The following is a 20092-nucleotide window of genomic DNA, read 5'->3' as shown; positions in this document are numbered from 1 at the left end:
CATTTTGCTTTTTACTCTTCCATGATATAAGGTTATCTCCCACAAAGATATAGTGTATTGAGTTGGACCACTTGGAAAGCTGCCTTTATTACCCTGTAAGCTGTCTTAGTTGCAACCTTTGGCAGCAACCTTAATTGCAGCTTTAAGAGTGATGGTTAGTTTCACATTGATTGGAAATATGATCTATCAAGTTTCGACAGTCCTCACCTTGGAAACTAGTCTTGAGGGGTTAAAGTTTTCCCTAGGACCAATTTCCAACTCTTTTAAATCAGTTCTATAAAACCTTGCATTCAGAATGTACCATTGGTTTTGTTGAATCACTGCAAAAACCAATTGGTCACCATGGAAATATTGAAGCTACAAAAATTTGTGCCTTCACAGTGGACAAATAATCGACTCTTTCACCAAAGCACATTAAAAATGATTTTTCCATTACAAATACAGCCAAACAGACATAAACAAGATCAAGATTCTTAGGACATATAAAATAGGAACTTATCAAAACCTGAGTGATAAATTGATCTCATGGGGAGAGGTTACCAACTGACCGTTTTAGAGTGAGAAGCAGTGAACATTGAAGAAAAAAGCATGAATAATAACAGCCAACTCCCAAGACTTGTACTGTCCCTTGACAACACCCTTAGAGTTCTCTCTCTTTTTTTGTGTTTTGGGGTGTGGTGGTGACATTTGTCTTTCATTTTTCTTATCTTCCCTTCTGTAATGGAGTGACTATGTTTACTTAAGTGGTGACTTGAGAGTCAACAAAGAGAAACACTTTTACTAAACAATTTAGAACCAGCATTGGTGAGACTTTAACAAATATAAATGGTAGTGGTGGGTAAGGTATGGTGTGTGCTTTGTCCCACACTCACTTAAGCCTATCCTAGATCCAGTGTTGGCCACCTACATTTGCCACACTCTAGGGGAATAGCCTTGGGAGTGAGAGGGATTGTTGGAGAGTTGGCTTAATTGTGGTCACTCCTAACCTGCATTAGCTGCACTTGAGAATTAAACTGTAAAATAATTCTAGAGAGTTTTTTTGATCCCTCTTATAATCTTCTATTTATAAAAATAAATTGATAAAGAATACATGATAAATAGGGTAACCTAAACACAATATAATCATAATAAATAGGGTAACCTAGACACAATATAATCATGATAAATAGGGTAACCTTAGACACAATATAATCATGATAAATAGGGTAACCTAGACACAATATAATTATTATAAATAGGGTAACCCTAGACACAATATAATCATGATAAATAGGATAAATATTCTAACACTCCCCCTCAAGCTGGAGTATACAAATTGTATGTGCCAAGCTTGGAATAAATAAATTCAGTCCAACAAAATCAACTTGTCTAAAATGTCGAGGCAATAGACATGGTAACTCTAGCTTCGAATAAGATGTACATATGCTTCAGACCATCAAGAGAGAATATCTATAAACCAAATTGGACTCATAAACCAGCGTAACCAAAGAGACTTCTCATAAGCTTATGGAGAATAATTTTGGACAACCACGAAACTTCATCTAGCACCATGAACCTTCAAGTAGGATGACTTTGACAAAGTTGATTTTCATCAAAAGTGAATGATGAGTGGTAGACAACGACAAACTGTAGAGACTCGATTGCCATCAAGTAAGGATGAAGCCTGCATAGCTAAAAGCGACAAAAATGCAGGGACTGCTATCTCTGACTAGTTGGGGCCTGTAGTGGCTGAAAGCGATAAAACTGCAGGGACTGCCATCTCTGACTAATTGGGGCCTGCAGTGGCTGAAAGCAGGGGCTGTCATCTCTGACTAGTTGGGGCTTCTAACTAGTGTTTGACTAGTTACTGGAAACATACTCCCCTCACTGTAGGGACTAAATTGCCATTACTGACTGATGGGGCCTGGAGGGACTAAAATGTCATCACTAACTGATGGGGCCGGTAGTGGTTGAAAGCGACAAAACTATAGGGACTGCCATCACTGACTGACGAGGTGATGGGGCCTGCGGTGGCTGAAAGGACAAAACTGCAAGGACTGCCATCACTGACTGATGGGACATGCAATGGATGGAAACATACTCCCCTCACGGCAAACGACGGAAATGACGACGCACCGATGAGAAATCGTGAAGGTGGAAGATCATAATGGATCCTTTATTCATCAAAGCATCCAAAAGACAAGGGATTGATGAAATTGCTTGACTAAGATTCTGAATCTTGATAGAAATAGACTCCCCTCATGCCATGAGGAACCTTCAACCTATGACTTTGATGTTGAAATTCCTTGGTGTTAACCAACTAATAGCATTGACTCTCCTTGGAGACTTGTAAATAAATGACATAAAATGACATAAGCTATCAGGAACATCACAACTGCTATAATATGCAAAGCTAAACACACATTATGAAAGAGGCTAAGGAACAATGCTGAAACAAAGAATATTTTTTTCTTTTGGTCCAGCGAGACGAACGGCAACGACGCAATATGATTCTGACATTGGGAAGGTGACTTGTGACAAACATGTGCTGGAAGCTGATTAGAGAAAAGTTTTTCGTGACAGTGCGTGTGGAGGAGAATGAGACAGCGACTACCAAGGATGAGTCACGCTCCTTGAGGCGACAAAACCCCTAATTTTGTCGAAGAAAACGTGGCGGCACACGTCGAACAGATGTGGCACACGTGGTGGCGACTGGATGAGAACTAGCCCTTGACACCGGTGGATTGGCCGTCGCTCAAGGAGGCGATCCAGATCCACTGGTCGTCGAACTATACTGAGGCAGCGGATGGTGTCAGACGACAGTGGGATTGCTCATTGAAGTATTTCAAAAAACATGAAATTTTTAATGCCGCTGGTGGCGGCACTGGCCACCGGTGGCAACAAAGACATATTAGACAACCTGCTCTGATACCAACTTGAGAATTAAACTGTAAAATAATTCTAGAGGGCGTTTTTGATCCCTCTTATAATCTTCTATTTATAAAAATAAATTGATAAAGAATACATGATAAATAGGGTAACCTAAATACAATATAATCATGATAAATAGGGTAACCTAGACACAATATAATCATGATAAATAGGGTAACCCTAGACACAATATAATCATGATAAATAGGGTAACCTAGACACAATATAATCATTATAAATAGGGTAACCCTAGACACAATATAATCATGATAAATAGGATAAATATTCTAACCGCTGCAACCTCAAGGGTGGTGGTTTAGCCTCATTTAAATAGAGCTTGCAAATCTAGAGCAATCCTCATTTTAGAAGTTAGTTTTGTGGGACATGTTAAACTATAGGATAAAGAAAGGTATTGAGTCCAAACCATGTGCTTCTAAGACAACATAAATACTTTATTTTATTTATATTGAGAAAAAAGAATCAATACAATAAATAGAGGACATTTGATATCTTCAAGTAAAGGTGTGATATGAGAATAAATAAAAACGTTCATAATATTACATATATAATCTAGATATTCTTGATTATATAGGATCTGCACAATATTTCTATAATTACAATACCGTCCCTCAAATTGGAGCATATTAGGCACATGTGCCCAATTTGCTGTAAAGATAATTGATCCTTGATCTTTTTAAAGACTTGATAAATATGTCAGCCAACTTTTTAATGGGGAAAGTAATCTTACCTTAGAAAGATTATTGTTCATTTCCTCTCGTTAGAAGCATTAAATTAAGAGAAAATGAAGGGCGAGACTAAGGAGTAACTCTGAATGTTATTCTAGGAATAACTCGGTCCTTTCTCTCTACTTACATTAATGTGTGTGTACACACACACACACACCATATATAGTATATAGAGAGAGTTTCTCTGTTGTTGTGAATTGTATGTTGAAACACATGTAAATTCTTTATTTTTAATCATTCATAGGAAAATCTAATAATGACTAATAATGGAGGATAATCAGAATTATCACTTGTACAAATTTCCCTGATTACTATGATCAAATCTTATTTTTTACATATATAATATTTCCCTTAACTTCTATTTGAGTAAAAGTTCTCTTTTTAGAGTAAAAGTTTAACTTTCTTATCTCTTTTTGAATTTGTTTATTTCAGCTTAAAACAGCTATCAATCGAGCAACATCAAGAAATGACCTGTTGACGATTAGAGATGCTCTTGAAGTTTCATCTGATATGTATAAGAAAGATAATAACAATGTGCCAGACTATTGCCAACGTCACCTTATCTCTTTACCTATATGGGAGGAATTACGGTATGTATTACATGTATTATTTCTTCATGATTTCATTATCTGGAATTTTTTATGTTCAACTTGGTTCATGCACGTCCCCTGCAGATTTTGGGAAGGATATTTTGACTATTTAATGGAGCAATCTTCAAACAAGTAAGGATTAGGTTTTCTTGGATTTAGTTTTCCTTTGATTTTCTGCACTTTCTCTTTATAAACATATTCTCACCCTCTACTGTTAGGTTTCTTGGAAAGAAACCTACTCAAAAACAACACTCACACACAACAATCAATGGAACACTCAGGAAAAAGAATAGTATCTGTATTCAATTCTCAGGAAAACATGTACAACTCGTAACTAGGGAGCCTAATCCCCTTCCCAGGACAATGTGTCCTGCAACTAACAAATGAAAGATACTCAACAACCCCTTTACAAAACCGAACTCAACCCTTTATACACAGTTCCCCTTCCCGCCTTACCTAACTGCTAAACAGTTAGGCAGTTAGGTAATTAATGCTTTCTCCTCCTCTCATACACACTCCACTCTCTAACATTACCTGCTGCTGGATGTGCAACCTTGTCCTCAAGGTTGAAATCTGGATATTGATCCTGGATCATTGAAACAGCTTCCCAATGTTGCCCCATCTCTTCCTCCTTCCTGCCATTCCACCAGTATCTGCTGCACCACATCCTCCCCTAGCTGCATCTGTCTCCTATCCAAGATACGAAGGGGCCAAAAGGTTGGTCCCTCTGCTTGAAGATCTGGTGGCAGTTCCTTTTCAACATTCCTAGTACCCGTTGCCTTTTTCAACTAGGACACATGGAACACTGGATGGATCCTGGTTGTTTCTGGTAATTGAAGTTTGAAAGCAACCTCCCCCTACTTGCTGTAGAACTTTAAAGGGTCCAAAATACCTTGTTGCCAATTTGGGATGCAGCCTCGAAGGCATAGAAGTCTGCCAATGCGGTCTGATTTTTAAATAGACCCAGTCATCAATCTTAATATCTCTTGATCTTCTTCTTCTATTAGCATACTTTGCCATCATGTCCTGGGCTCGGGTTAAATGGAACCTTAGCTGCTTCAAAGCTTCATCGAGCGTTTATGCTACTGATGTTTCCCCATGTCAGAACCTCCTTAAGGAGGGGGGCTCTACCATACACCGTCTTGAAAGGAGTACACTTCGCTGCACTTTGATAGCTAGTATTGTACCAATACTTAGCCCAAGGAAGTACTGTACTTCAGCTTTTTGGTTGCTCAAAACAAAAGCATCTCAGGTATCCTTCCAGTATTCTATTCAGCACTTCAGTCTGCCCATCTGATTCAAGATGATAGGCAGTGCTCATTTTCAACTGCGTTCCCTGTAGCTTAAGATTCCTTCCAAAAAACACTCAAGAAGAGTGGATCTCGGTCACTAACAATGGATATTGGCACCTCATGCAATCTTGTTACCTCCTTTACAAACAATTCTGCAATTGCGTGTATAAGGATGCTTCAATGGTAAGAAATGCCCATACTTACTGAGGCGGTCCACCACTACCAACACCGCATCATACCCCTGTGATTTGGGCAACTTTACTGTGAAATCCATACTCTATTCTTCCCAAACAGTGTGAGGTATGGGTAAGGGTTGTAACAACCCTTGGGGAGAGGTTGCCAAATACTTGTGTTGTTGGCATATCAAACATCTAGCCACAAAGTCAGTAACCGCCTTCTTCATCCCTATCCAAAAGAGTGACTGGGCAACTCTACGATAGGTGCGGTAAACCCCTGAGTGCCCCCTTGTGTTGGTCATATGAAACTTAGTTAAGATCTTTGGTAACCATGCTGACTTCGCAGATAATACTAGCCTTCCTTTATGATGCAGACGGTCATGCTCTAGAGTGTAAGCTGGGTGGGTATCAGGATCTTTTCTAATATCTTCCCTGATCTTTACCAAAGCTTCATCCTCCTCTACTTCTCTCAACACTTCTTCAAAATCCTGCCAATAGGGGCGTGCCACCACCCTTAATTCTTTCTCCTCCTCCTCCTACTATCTTCCCTCCTTCTGGATAAAGCATCAGCAACTCGATTGGTAGCCCTAGATTTATAATGAATCTCGAAATCATACCCCGTAACTTAGCTATCCAGTTCTGTTGATTTTGGGTAGTTATCCTTTGTTCCAATAAGTACTTGAGACTTCTTTGATCAGTATGAACATAGAATTTCTGTCCTAGAAGATATGGCCTCCAATGTTGTATCGCCATGATTAATGCCATGAGCTCCTTTCTATAGATGGACTTATTTAACGATCCCTCCGACAAAGCTCTACTGAAAAAAAGCAATGGGCCTCTTCCCTTGAGTAAGGACTACCCCTACTCCTCCCCCAGAAGCATCACATTCGATATGAAAAGGCTGCTCAAAGTCTGGCAAATTGAGCAGTGGTAATAAACTCCTTCAATCTGTCCATCGCCTCCCTAGCTCTATCTGACCATGCAAATTGACCCTTTTTTAATAGATATGTCAAGGGTTTAGCTATTTTTCCATAGTCTCTCACAAAACGTCGGTAGTAACCCATAAGGCCTAGAAATCCTCTCAGCGCCTTAAGAGTCTTGGGCTCCTCCCATTCCATGACTGCCACTTTCTCTTGGTCCATTTCCACACCCTTCCCTGATATTAAATGGCCCAGATATCTGATCTCTTCCCTGCCAAACTCACATTTCTTCTTATTGGCTACCCAGTTGTTCTTTCCCAAAACACTCAAAATCTGACTCACATGCTTTACATGATCTTCTCAATTCTGACTGTAAATGAGGATGTCATAAAAAAACACCAACACAAACCTCCTCATGAATGGTTGCAGTAAGCTGTTCATGACACTCTGGAATGTTGTCGGGGCATTGGTGAGGCCAAAGGGCATCAACAAGAACTCATAATGACCAAGAACTCATAATGGCCTTGGTGAGTTCGAAATGCTGTTTTGTGTATGTCTCCATCTCCCATCCTAATTTGATGGTACCCCGCCTTCAAATCTACTTTCGAAAAATACTTAGCCCCCTTAACTCATCCAATAATTCCTCTATGACTGGAATGGGAAACTTATCTGGAATAGTAGCCCGTTTCAAAGCCCTATAGTCCACACAGAACCTCCAACTTCCATCTTTTTTCTTTACCAATATACCTGGACTAGAGTAAGGACTAGTACTCGGCCTAATGATTCCTGCCGTCAGCATTTCCGCCACCTGCCTCTCAATTTCCCCTTTCATCAAATAAGGATACCTATATGGTCTAACATTCACCGGATCTATTCCTTCTTTCAACGTTATCTGGTGCACCTTGTCCCGGTCAGGTGATAATCCCTTGGGCTCACAAAAGACCTCTGAATGAAGCTCTAAGATTTGCTTTAGTTCCCCCTTTTGCTTCCCAGTTAGCCCCTGTTCTCCTCCTTCCACTTGCCCCTGTTCCATCTGCTCTAGACTCCATACCAGGGCCTATGTTTCCACCTCCTTCATTTTCAGTAGTGCCTCGGGTTCCACCAGCCTCTTCGCCAAAGTGGGATCCTGTTAGACCATTAAAAGTGTATATGAGGAGGAATAAAAGAAGAGAGAGTTAGTGGCGGGTAGAGGGGAAATCAGTTAGAGGAGAGAGGGTGAGTTTGTTAGAAGAGAGAGAGAGTATAAATAAGAAATAGATTGAGAGAGGTAGGGGATTTTATTTTGGAATTAAGACTGGACCTCTTGGCCAGTGGAGGAAGGGAGGCTTCCTTGGGGGAGAGTGAGATACCGGTATTCATCTTTTCTTATCATTATAGAGGAAATATCAATACATATACATACATATTTCTTATACTGTTGAGTGTGTGAGTATTATTTGCTGCTATTCGGTTCCTTGCATAAAGGAACCTAACAGATTTGGTCCGACCTGCCGGATCATTTCGGAGGGAAGAGGAGTGCGCGTGATCAGAGAAGAATGGAGGGGCGAATGGTGGTTGTGGAGTCGACGATGGAGGAGTTGAAGGCAGAAATGCGAGCGATGACTCTCGAGTTTCGACGAGCCCTCGGAAGACGTTTTGGAACCCGCGATAGGAGTTCTGAGGGGAGTCGAAATTCCGTCCAGGGTGATCGAGAACGAAGGTCGACAGAGAGCTCTGATGAAGAATCGGAGGAGGACCGGAACGACGTACAACGCAGTTGGATGAAGCGAGTTGAGCTTCCAACTTTTGAAGGTACTGATCCAACGGGATGGATAGCGAAGGCTGAGAAATTTTTTGACATCCAAGGAGTGACGGAGAAAGAGAAGATGAAGTTAGTGTATATCTGCATGGACGGAAGCGCTAACTACTGGTTTCGCTTCTGGCGGAAGAAAACCCGACATCCAACATGGAAGGCGTTCACGGAGGCGTTGACGAGGAGGTTCGGCGGATTAATTAGGGGAACCGTCTTTGAGAAGTTGGCCGCGGTGCGACAGAGAGGGGGCGTCGATGAGTATATCCAGGAGTTCGAGGTACTTGTGGCGCAGGCGACCGGAGTAACCGAAGACCAATTGCTGGGATATTTTTTCGCGGGTTTGCAGGAGGGATTACGAAACGCTGAGACCGCATGACCCACGCGATTTGTTGATGGCGATGGAGAGAGCTAGGGACATCGAACAAGTGGGATGGATGCCGCGAGGAAGTAGTGGAGTGGGAGGAAGAGGCGGAGCGACGTGGGGAAGATATTCCGCGAGTTCAGGGATGGTGGCGAGGACAAAAACTTTTCGCGGACCGTCAGAGGGATCGGTGAATGGCGGCGGAGGGCAAGGAATGAAGAAGGACGTTAGTGCGAATACTATGGCTTCGAAGGTTGGTAACAGTGGAGGAGGAATCGCGGGACGAGGCATTCGGACCCTGCCTTATCAAGAATACATGAAGCGGCGAGAAGAAGGACGTTGTTTCCACTGCGGCGGACCTTACAGTCCAGGTCATCGTTGTGCTGAGCGGAGCATGCGGGTGATGATATTGGCGGAGGAGGATGAAGATGAAGAAGCGGAGGCAAGTGTCGAAGTAGAACAGAAGGCTATGGAGTTGTCGGGATTGTCCGCGGGTGGCCTCTCGCAATCGAACACGATGAAGCTGCAAGGTTGGGTGCAGGGGAAGAGAGTTCTGGTGCTTATTGACAGTGGAGCTACCCATAGTTTTATATCCACCCGATTGGTGGAAGAGTTGGGTCAGGAGTGCACCGACACACGCCCTTATAAAGTGTGTTTAGGGGATGGACAAAGGAAAGAAACCAGCGGGTATTGCACAGGAGTCTCAGTGTTATTAGAAAACTTAGAAGTTAGAGAAAAGTTATATCTCTTTGAATTAGGTGGTGTGGACATAATATTGGGAATGACCTGGTTATCTTCCCTAGGAGAGATCAAAGTAGATTGGGGATAGCTCATCATGAAGGTGGCGCATGGAGGAAGAGAAGTGGAGGTAAAGGGGGATCCATCATTGACACGTAGGGTAGTGACTCCTGAAGCTCTTATAAAAGAAAAAGGGATTGAAATGCTGTCTTTAGTATGGAGCTTAAGCCAAACAGAATTGGTGGATGAGAAGACGGAAGAGAGTGGCTTAATGCAAGAGGAAGAGGTAGAGCTGGAACAAATTCTAAGTGCTTTTGAAGGGGTATTCCGAGACCCCCAAGGCCTTCCACCCGAGAGGAGAGTGGATCACAGAATCCCTTTAAAAGAGGGTAGTGAGGCTGTCAATGTGAGGCCATACAGGTACCCTCATGGAATGAAAGCTGAGATAGAGCGTCAGGTGGAAGAGATGTTGAATTTGGGCATTATCAGGCCCAGTAACAGTCCCTACTCTAGTCCTGTAATATTGGTGAAAAAGAAGGATGGAAGTTGGAGGTTTTGTGTGGATTATAGGGCATTGAACAGAGTAACAGTGGCTGATAAATATCCCATTCCAGTCATTGAGGAGCTGCTGGATGAACTTCAAGGTGCGGCATATTTTTCTAAAATTGATTTAAAGGCTGGGTATCATCAGATAAGAATGAAGAGGGAAGACATTCCAAAAACTGCTTTTCGGACACATCAAGGGCATTACGAATTCCTTGTGATGCCCTTTGGATTAACAAATGCACCAGCCACATTCCAGGACATGATGAATTCAATTTTAAGGCCGCTATTGAGGAGGTTTGTGTTAGTATTTTTTGACGATATACTTATCTATAGCAAGACTTGGGAGGAGCATTCTCAACACCTCACTCAAGTCTTAAAAGTCTTGGCTGAACATGAACTTTTTGCAAACAAAAAAAAGTGTGAATTTGGGAGAAGACAAGTGAGATATTTGGGGCACAAGATATCGGCAGCAGGGATGGAGATGGACAGGGAGAAGGTGGCAGCTGTCTTGGAATGGGCAGAACCCAGAAACATCAAGGAGTTAAGAGGGTTCCTTGGGTTAACTGGGTATTATCGCAGATTCATTAGAAATTATGGGAAAATGGCTAAACCCCTTACTGATTTGTTAAAAAAAAGGAATGTTTAAATGGTCTAAAGAGGGGGCCATGGCACTGCAGAAGCTGAAAGAGGCAGTGACTACAGCTCAAGTGTTGATTCTCCCTGATTTTGAGCAACCCTTTGTTGTAGAATGTGATGCTTCGGGTACAGGCGTTGGGGCTGTTTTGTCCCAAAAAAACAGACCCATAGCCTTCTTTAGTAAGGCGTTATTTGATTCTTCCTTAACCAAGTCCATTTATGAGAAGGAATTAATGGCACTTGTGCTTGCTATACAACATTGGAGGCCGTATCTATTAGGTCAGAAGTTTGTTGTCTTTACTGACCAGAAGAGTTTGCGTTATTTACTGGAACAACGCATTACAACTCAAAGTCAACAAAATTGGCTAGCTAAACTTTTGGGGTACGAATTTGAAATCAAATATAGGACAGGTGCTTCCAATCATGTGGCGGATGGGTTATCCAGAAAAGGCATGGAGGAGGAGGAGGAAACAGATAAGATGCTACGAATGATATCACGACCATATTGGCTTGAATTTCAAGAGATCATGGAGGAGGTGGAAAAAGATGCGAGTGTGCAGAAAGTGTTGGAGGAATTAAGGGTAGACCCTAACTCATCCAGCTTATACGTTGGAGCATGGAAGATTACATTACAAGGGGAGACTTGTCTTATCAGCAAAATCTGTTTGGATCCCTCGCTTATTGGTTGAATTCCATAGTAGTGTCACGGGAGGGCATTCTGGGGTTTACAGAACCTATAGACGGGTGGTCCAATCTTTGCATTGGATAGGAATGAAGAAAACTGTTAAAGATTTTGTGGCTGCATGTCTAGTATGCCAACAACATAAATACTTGGCAGCTTCTCCCCAAGGATTGTTGCAGCCTTTGCCAATACCCAAAGCCATTTGGGAAGAGATTAGTATGGATTTTATTGTAAAATTACCCAAATCTCATGGGTTTGATACTATATTGGTGGTGGTGGACAGACTTAGTAAATATGGCCATTTCATCCTAGTCAAACACCCTTATACAGCCAGATCCATTGCTGCATTGTTGGTGAAGGAAGTGATTCGGCTTCACGGGATACCCATGACCATTGTAAGTGATCGCGACTCAACATTCATGAGTGTTTTTTGGCAGGAGATTTTCCGCCTGCAGGGAACTCAGTTGAACATGAGTACTGCTTATCATCCAGAGTCAGATGGCCAAACGGAGGTGATGAATAGAGTGCTGGGAACGTATTTGCGTTGTTTTAGTTCTGAACAACCAAAAAATTGGAGTACAGTTTTGCTTTGGGCGGAATATTGGTACAATACTAGTTACCAAGGAGCTTCAAAATGCACACCTTTTGAAACTGTGTATGGAAGACCCCCTCCAACTCTCACACGTTTCATTCCTGGAGAAACAGTGGTGGAAGCCATTGCACAAGACTTACAAACAAGAGATGAGGCTTTGACCCAACTTAAATATCATCTGGCCAGAGCTTAAGATTAGATGACCCACTATGCCAACAGGAAGAGAATGGACTCCAAGATCAAGGAGGGAGATTGGGTATTCTTGAAAATCCGGCCTCATAGACAAACTTCTATGCCCACACGCTTACACCCAAAACTTTCTGCACGGTATTATGGACCATTTTTGGTGGAGAAACAATTAGGACCAGTTGTTTTTCGCTTGCAGTTACCTACAACATCAAGAATCCACCCTGTTTTTCATGTTTCCCAATTGAAGCTAGCTATAGGGAATCATTCGGTGGAAGGGCATCTTCCCACTGAACTGCAGGTTGACAACCCTATGTACACACCTCTAAAGGTATTAGAGCGCAGGAACCAGCTACAACAAGGAGAGGAAATTCCCCAAGTTCTAATACAATGGCAAGACGGTGGGTTGGATGGAGCTACTTGGGAAGAGGAACAATACATTCGACAGCAGTTCCCTGATTTCAACCTTGAGGACAAGGTTGATCTTGGGGAGGAGGGTAATGTTAGACCATTAAAAGTGTATATGAGGAGGAATAAAAGAAGAGAGAGTTAGTGGCGGGTAGAGTGGAAATCAGTTAGAGGAGAGAGGGTGAGTTTGTTAGAAGAGAGAGAGAGAGTATAAATAACAAATAGTTTGAGAGAGGTAGGGGATTTTATTTTGGAATTAAGACTGGACCTCTTGGCCAGTGGAGGAAGGGAGGCTTCCTTGGGGGAGAGTGAGATACCGGTATTCATCTTTTCTTATCATTACAGAGGAAATATCAATACATATACATACATATTTCTTATACTGTTGAGTGTGTGAGTATTATTTGCTGCTGTTCGGTTCTTTGCATAAAGGAACCTAACAGATCCCCTTTAATAACCACCTTCTTCCCTCCTTGTTTGAACGACATAGTCAACTCGCCCCAGTTCAAAGTGACTTCCCCTGACTTAGCCAACCATTCCACCCCCAAGATCATATCCACTCCACCCAACTCAAACAAGTATAACTTCTCCTCTATCTCAATCCCCCCATATTTATCACTACTCTTGGACAACACCCACTCATTCTTTTCTTCTGCCCATCCCCCAGGCTCACCTGGTATGGGGGAGTGTCTTCCTGGCCTAAATTCAGTTCCTCCACTAATCCCCTGCTAATGAAATTGTGGCTGGCACCGTTGTCTATGAGTATCAACACGGTCTTCTTCCCAACTCTCTCCTGCAGCTTCATTGTCTTTGGTTGGGTGAGCCCTTCGGCCGAAAAGACTGATAATTCCATCAGTTTTTGTTCAACCTCGACCACCTCCTCTTCAACATCCTCCTCTTCGTCCTCTACCAGTATCACTACCCGTAAGCTCCTCTCTGGGCAATGGTGCCCGGGTCTGAAAGGGCCCCCACACCTAAAACAACGCCCTTCCTCCCTTCGCTTCAAGAATTCTGGGTAAGGCAGATTTCTCGAGTTTCGCCCCCTATTATCATTGTCCATCGTGTTTTCGCCCCTTGACGCACCGCTTCCCACGTTTCCTTCCCTCCTCACCGACCCCACACTCTCCGTCGCACCTATCCTCTCGGGGTTGCTTCTAATCTGCTCAGTTCTCGTCACCATGCCTCCTCCTCCCGTCGAACGCCCTAAGAAGGAGTATTCTTGGTCGTCGTCCAGCCACTCGCCCTCGACCCGTGTTGTGCGTCTTCAATATCGTGCACGATCCTCATTGCTGCTATCAGTTCTTGAAGATCGTGGGGTCTTATTTGGCACAGAAGCTCCTCCCTTAACCCAGCCAGAAAATAACCCAACAGTTGTTAGTCCAAAAGCGCCTTGGTTTGTCCCACCAACACCTCGAAATCTTGCACATATTCCTCCACTGTTCCAATTTGCTTTATCGCTGCCAATCTCTCAAAAATTCCGCCCCGATTCCTGCCTCCAAACCGATAACCATAGCCTCTTTCAGGCCCTCCCAAGATCGGTTCCTAGCCTTTTCTTTCTAGAATTTGAACCAATACCTTGCACTTCCCTCCATGCTGATATACGCCAATTCGACCTTCTCCGATTCTGTCACCCTCTGGATCTCAAAAAACTTCTTCCCCCGGTTTATCCAATTCAGTGGGTCATGTCCTTCGAAAATGGGTAACTCCACCCTTCTCCGCCAACTGGGTGGCCCTTCAAGGTGTTCCCCTTCTTTCTCGCCCTCCATTCTGATCTTCACGCCCAATTGGATCCGGCAGGTCGGACCAATTGTTAGGTTTCTTGGAAAGAAACCTACTCAAAAACAACACTCACACAACAATCAATGGTACACTCAGGAAAAAGAATAGTATTTGTATTCAATTCTCAGGAAAACATGTACAACTCGTAACTAGGGAGCCTAATCCCCTTCCTAGGGAAATGTGTCTTGCAACTAACAAATGAAAGATACTCAATAACCCCTTTACAGAACCGAACTCAACCCTTTATACACAGTTCCCCTTTCCGCCTTACCTAACTTCTAAACAGTTAAGCAGTTAGGTAATTAATGCTTTCTCTTCCTCTCATACACTCTCCACTCTCTAACATCTACCCTATGGTATCTTTTTGGTGCTAATAGCTATTTTCTTTTATCCACCTAATATCTTTTTGCTAGGGTAGCTTTTCTTAGTATGATAACTCTTAAAGAGACGAGAAAAGGACTTCCTTATAAGGATAGGATTACATCAAGGCACTTATATGAGTTGTGACCTTTTTAATTTTGTCATGAACAGTGTGTGTTGTACATTGTATTGATTTTAGAGATATAAGAAGACACTGGAAAGATTGTTAGGATCAAGAAGAGACTATACATTAAGGGATAATTTTGTAGGCTTCATTTACAACTTGTATAACTTGGGCATAAACTGTAACTTAATTCAAAATCAACTTGCAAAGAGAGGATTCTCCAAGCCGTCTAAGGGCTGCATTCATATGATAACATGCCATGGGGGAAAACATGGAGGCATGTGCAACTTTAGATTACCCCAATCTTCCAAAGTTTCCCATGACAAGGAGTTGCTCCTACTAGTGCAGTCTTCAGTCTTGCAGCGACAACAACTTATTAACACCATAACAATGCTGCAAAAACAAACTTAAAAGAGGAAAGTGAATAAATATTTATTTAAGATATAAATTGATGTTTATTTAGCTTAATAATATCAAAGATATTATACTACAATAGCATCAATGATTGCAACAAAACTAATGTTGTGCAAGTAGGTGTTTATGGATTTGCATTTTTTGCCAGGTCTGCCAACTATGCATCTTTGGTGACAGCTCAGCTTGTTGTGTTGACATCACACATGGTATTGTTTTGGCTATTTATGTGCTTGAATTTCCTTGTTACCTTTTGTAATTTCATTAAAGTCTTTTGGTGCTTTTAATACTGAGCCTCTTTTCCCTGCCTGATGAAGGCTGGACTGGGACTTCCTGATAACGATGCTTGGTACATGATTGAAACAATTGCAGAAAGGAACAGCATTGGATCCAAGCAATTTGTAAGTTGATGATATTTGGGTGTTTGGAACAGTCCAAGTGATGAAATTACAAGACACTATAATTTTGGAAATGTTAAAGTGATATTTAAGAAAGGAGTAGAGACAGATAACAGGCTTCAGGAAATTTTAAATCTTTTTATCTTAAAAGTGAGACATTCATGCTACAGGGTGTTGAGACCATAGAAAAACTTTATGAACTAAACTGGAGTAAATTACATTGACTTATGTTGAGGCATACAGAATAGATGAAAGCAAACTGTTTGCTTTCATATCATACGAAAAACCACCCTTGTTATTGTTTTTAAGTGGGTTGAGAATTTTTTACGATAGTCATGGGAGATTAGTGTTGTATGAAAAAATCCAATAAACTTGTTTGTTGTATATTTGATAATGTAGACTTTCACAAAGAAATTGGCATCTACCCCCTCCCCAATTTGAGTGAATTCTTTCCTTTGTTTGTATTTTATATATTTGTCTAGATTTTGTGTTTGAAAATTTGGCTCAGGTAATGAATTATTCCTTATATGATTGATTCAGATAAAAATCAGAGGGTTCTTATCTCATATCCAGCAATTACGTAATGGATACTGGGGAATCTCCTCAGCAAAGGCACAGTCTGTGTTATCACTTGGAATAACATCCCCACATCCTAAAGACGTGAAAGATGAGAACCAACAACCCACTGAGGCAACAGGTGTTGGTAGAAGCTGGGTGCAGAGTATGTTTACCAGAAATCCAACAATTAGGTCCAGCTCATTTACTCGTGTTCGTAAATGGACGTCTGATGGAAGCAACTCTGGTACTTAACGAACTGCCACTATCATAAAGTTTTAATTCTTGAATAAGATGTTAGAATCACTTTGCTCTACCACTTAATAGTTCTAGCTTCAAATGATAATGGGACACCTCGCAAACAAGATCTGTTGAGTGGTGGCCAAAAAAAGCTTCAAACCAATGTTCGCACACTTAGGGGTCATAATGGTGCAATTACTGCTCTCCATTGTGTTACGAAAAGAGAAGTGTGGGATTTGGTGGGTGACCGTGAGGATGCTGGTTTCTTTATTAGTGGAAGCACAGATTGCTCAGTAAGTTTCAATATTTATGATGTGGAAATATAGAATTACTTGTTGACAAGATGTTTCATTGCCTTCCAAATGGAAGAGTTGATATGCTGGGCATGTGCAAATTTCAGGTTAAGATATGGGATCCTAGTCTTCGTGGTTCTGAACTCAGGGCAACTTTAAAAGGCCATGCTAGGTTCTCTCTCACTTGTTAAATTTCATGTGTACTTTGTCGACTTCTTTTGAAGTAGTAACAATGTTCACCGTTCCTTCTGTCTTTAAATGTAGAACTGTCCGGGCCATAAGTTCAGACAGGGGGAAGGTGGTGTCAGGATCTGATGATCACTCTGTTTTGGTGTGGGATAAGCAAACAACTCAACTACTAGAAGAGCTTAATGGCCATGATGGACCGGTATTTTTATTTAAAATTATTTTAGTTTGTTCTACTACAGACAGTATATGTTATGTAAATTATTTATTGATATACAAAATGGAGCGTTGAAACTTAATTCAGACAACCAACCAATCATATAGGTCAGCTGTGTGCGCACGCTCTCTGGTGAACGGGTGTTAACTGCATCCCATGATGGCACTGTGAAGATGTGGGATGTAAGAACTGATAGATGTGTTGCAACTGTTGGTCGCTGCTCTAGTGCTGTTCTATGCATGGAATATGATGACAATGTGGGAGTGTTGGCTGCTGGTGGAAGAGACGTGTATGTTAAAAAAAACAATGTTGGAGTCCAGGATTTCCTTGTGCAATTCAGTCATTTGCCATACATTGTTTATGTAATGCTTGACCTGCTGCTTCCACTGCAGGGTTGCTAACATATGGGACATCCGTGCTAGTAGGCAGATGCATAAACTTTCAGGACACACACAATGGATACGGTAAACAAGAGAAACACGCATTCCTACTATTCTACTACTATATTTTTTACAAATTAAATTCATGACCCTATACACAAAAAAAAAATGCAGGTCTATAAGAATGGTTGGTGACACTGTGATTACCGGTAGTGATGATTGGACGGCAAGAATGTGGTCTGTTAACCGAGGAACCTGTGATGCTGTCTTAGCTTGCCATGCAGGGCCAATATTATGTGTTGAATATTCCTCTTTAGACAGAGGAATAATTACAGGTGCGTCTTACCCAATTTTTTCTTGAACTTTTATGCAGAAGTTCTTACTAAAATGTTAAATTTAATTTCAGGTTCCACTGATGGCCTGCTACGTTTTTGGGAAAACGATGATGGTATGGCAGTCCCTTCATTTTTACGATGTATTTTCATTCTTGACATTTAACTTCTGTTTGATTTGGGTAAATACAAACTATTGAAAGTTGCCATTGCCGAAGAAGCACCACCATGTCAGAGTTTTCCTTGGAGTAGCTTCCTCTGCAAATATTCATTAAACTAAATGTCTCATTGTTTAATTCTGCCATTGTATTTCTGCTCCACGTATGTGGTGTCTGAATATTAGCACAAGTTAAAGCAAAATGTTTCAGAGTTGGTGTCATACCATGCTAATCTTCTCTGCAAAGTCAGACGGCATCTGAGATTTCCTACTAACATACTAATTGGCTGTACAGGAGGCATACGTTGTGCAAAAAATGTAACAATTCACAATGCTGCCATATTATCGGTCAATGCTGGGGAGCACTGGTTAGGGATTGGAGCAGCTGATAATTCTTTGTCGCTTTTTCATCGGCCCCAAGAAAGACTAGGTGGTTTTTCTGGTGCTGGGCCCAAGATGGCTGGTTGGCAGCTTTACAGAACACCTCAGAAAACAGTTGCTATGGTATGGTATATAGTTTATTTACCTCCTTTGTTCATGTTAAATAACTACATAAGTAGTTTTTATTTCTTAGATGATATATTACAATGTGTGATACTCTATAAATAGAGTATGTAGTAGGTGGGAATTAATCCCAACCATCAAAGTTGGGCTACACAGTAGCTACACAGTAACATATGCATAATACATTTCAACACTCCCCCTCAAGCTGGAGCATATAGATCATATGCACCAAGCTTGGAACATATAAACTGAATTCTGGGCCCTCTTAAAGACTTAGTCAAAATATCTGCAAGTTGTTCATTAGAACTGACAAATTCTGTAATGAGATCCTTGGACAATAGCTTTTCTCTGATGAAATGACAATCAACTTCTATGTGTTTTGTTCTTTCGTGAAACACTGGATTAGAGGCAATGTGAAGAGCTGCTTGATTGTCACAATACAACTTCATAGTCTTATTTTCACAGAATTTTAATTCCTGAAGGAATTGTTTGATCCACATGAGTTCACAGGTAGCCAAGGCCATAGAACGATATTCTGCTTCTGCACTAGATCGAGCAATAACACTTTGTTTCTTGCTTTTCCAAGATACAAGATTGCCTCCAAGGAGTATACAATATCCTGTGGTAGATCTTCGATCATTTGGACAACCAGCCCAATCTGCATCACAATATCCTTCTACCTCAGAACTTCCCTTATTTTCATATAACACTCCTTGTCCTGGATTCCCTTTTACATATCTAAGGATGCGTATTACAGCATTCCAATGATCAATATGTGGATTTTGCATAAATTGGCTCACAACTCTCACTGGATAGGAAAGGTCAGGTCTTGTTATAGTAAGATATATTAGTTTTCCCACCAACCTTCTGTATCTTTCTGGATCTGAGAAAAGTTCACCATGGTCTCATTAACTTTTGATTTGAGTCCATAGGACTATCAATAGGCTTGCAATCTGTAAGACCTGTTTCCCCCAAAATATCAAGGGCATATTTTCTTTGTGAAATGACGACTCCTTCTTTTGATTGTGCCACTTCAATACCAAGGAAGTATTTCAACCGACCTAGGTCTTTGGTTTGGAAGTGGTTGAACAAGTGATCTTTTAATTGAGCAATTCTCGCAACATCATTTCCTGTAATCACAATATCGTCAACATAGACCATAAGATAAACACATTTGTTAGGAGTAGAATGCCCATAAAATACTGAATGATCGGCTTCACATCGTGTCAATCCAAATTGTTGCACAACACGACTAAATTTACCAAACCAAGCTCGAGGTGATTGTTTCAAACCATAAAGTGAACGACGTAATTTACAAACTAAATTAGACTCCCCCTGAGCAGCACGACGAAATCCAGGAGGTTGCTCCATGTATATCTCCTCTTCCAGATCACCATGAAGAGGAGATATACATGGAGCAACCTCCTGGATTTCGTCGTGCTGCTCAGGGGGAGTCTAATTTAGTTTGTAAATTACGTCGTTCACTTTATGGTTTGAAACAATCACCTCGAGCTTGGTTTGGTAAATTTAGTCGTGTTGTGCAAACTTCTAAGGATTAAGACCATGTAATACTTGTCAAGT

At 41.4% G+C, this 20092-nt stretch overlaps 1 protein-coding gene across 3 annotated transcripts in view; it reads left to right on the top strand.

Annotated features, from left to right (window-relative positions):
- LOC108347370 (DENN domain and WD repeat-containing protein SCD1) overlaps positions 1 to 20092 on the top strand; it is a 40315-nt gene that overhangs the window by 18147 nt on the left and 2076 nt on the right. For 2 of the 3 annotated variants that reach the window (XM_017586560.2, XM_052873472.1), the window contains 13 exons: positions 4089 to 4246; positions 4331 to 4378; positions 15401 to 15458; positions 15567 to 15650; positions 16188 to 16449; positions 16530 to 16735; positions 16843 to 16907; positions 17000 to 17123; positions 17246 to 17427; positions 17531 to 17602; positions 17693 to 17853; positions 17925 to 17966; positions 18303 to 18511. In XM_017586560.2, the coding sequence (XP_017442049.1) occupies positions 4089 to 4246; positions 4331 to 4378; positions 15401 to 15458; positions 15567 to 15650; positions 16188 to 16449; positions 16530 to 16735; positions 16843 to 16907; positions 17000 to 17123; positions 17246 to 17427; positions 17531 to 17602; positions 17693 to 17853; positions 17925 to 17966; positions 18303 to 18511 (1671 nt within the window). Of the gene's footprint in view, positions 1 to 4088; positions 4247 to 4330; positions 4379 to 15400; positions 15459 to 15566; positions 15651 to 16187; positions 16450 to 16529; positions 16736 to 16842; positions 16908 to 16999; positions 17124 to 17245; positions 17447 to 17530; positions 17603 to 17692; positions 17854 to 17924; positions 17967 to 18302; positions 18512 to 20092 lie in introns of those variants that run through there. The other variant, XR_008247193.1, reaches the window with a different exon arrangement.

The sequence above is a fragment of the Vigna angularis genome, chromosome 1 (assembly GCF_016808095.1).
Source record: "Vigna angularis cultivar LongXiaoDou No.4 chromosome 1, ASM1680809v1, whole genome shotgun sequence".
NCBI classification, from domain to species: Eukaryota; Viridiplantae; Streptophyta; class Magnoliopsida; order Fabales; family Fabaceae; genus Vigna; species Vigna angularis.
The sequence above is the reverse complement of the archived record's forward strand: the minus strand, read 5'-3'. Positions and strand labels throughout refer to the sequence as shown.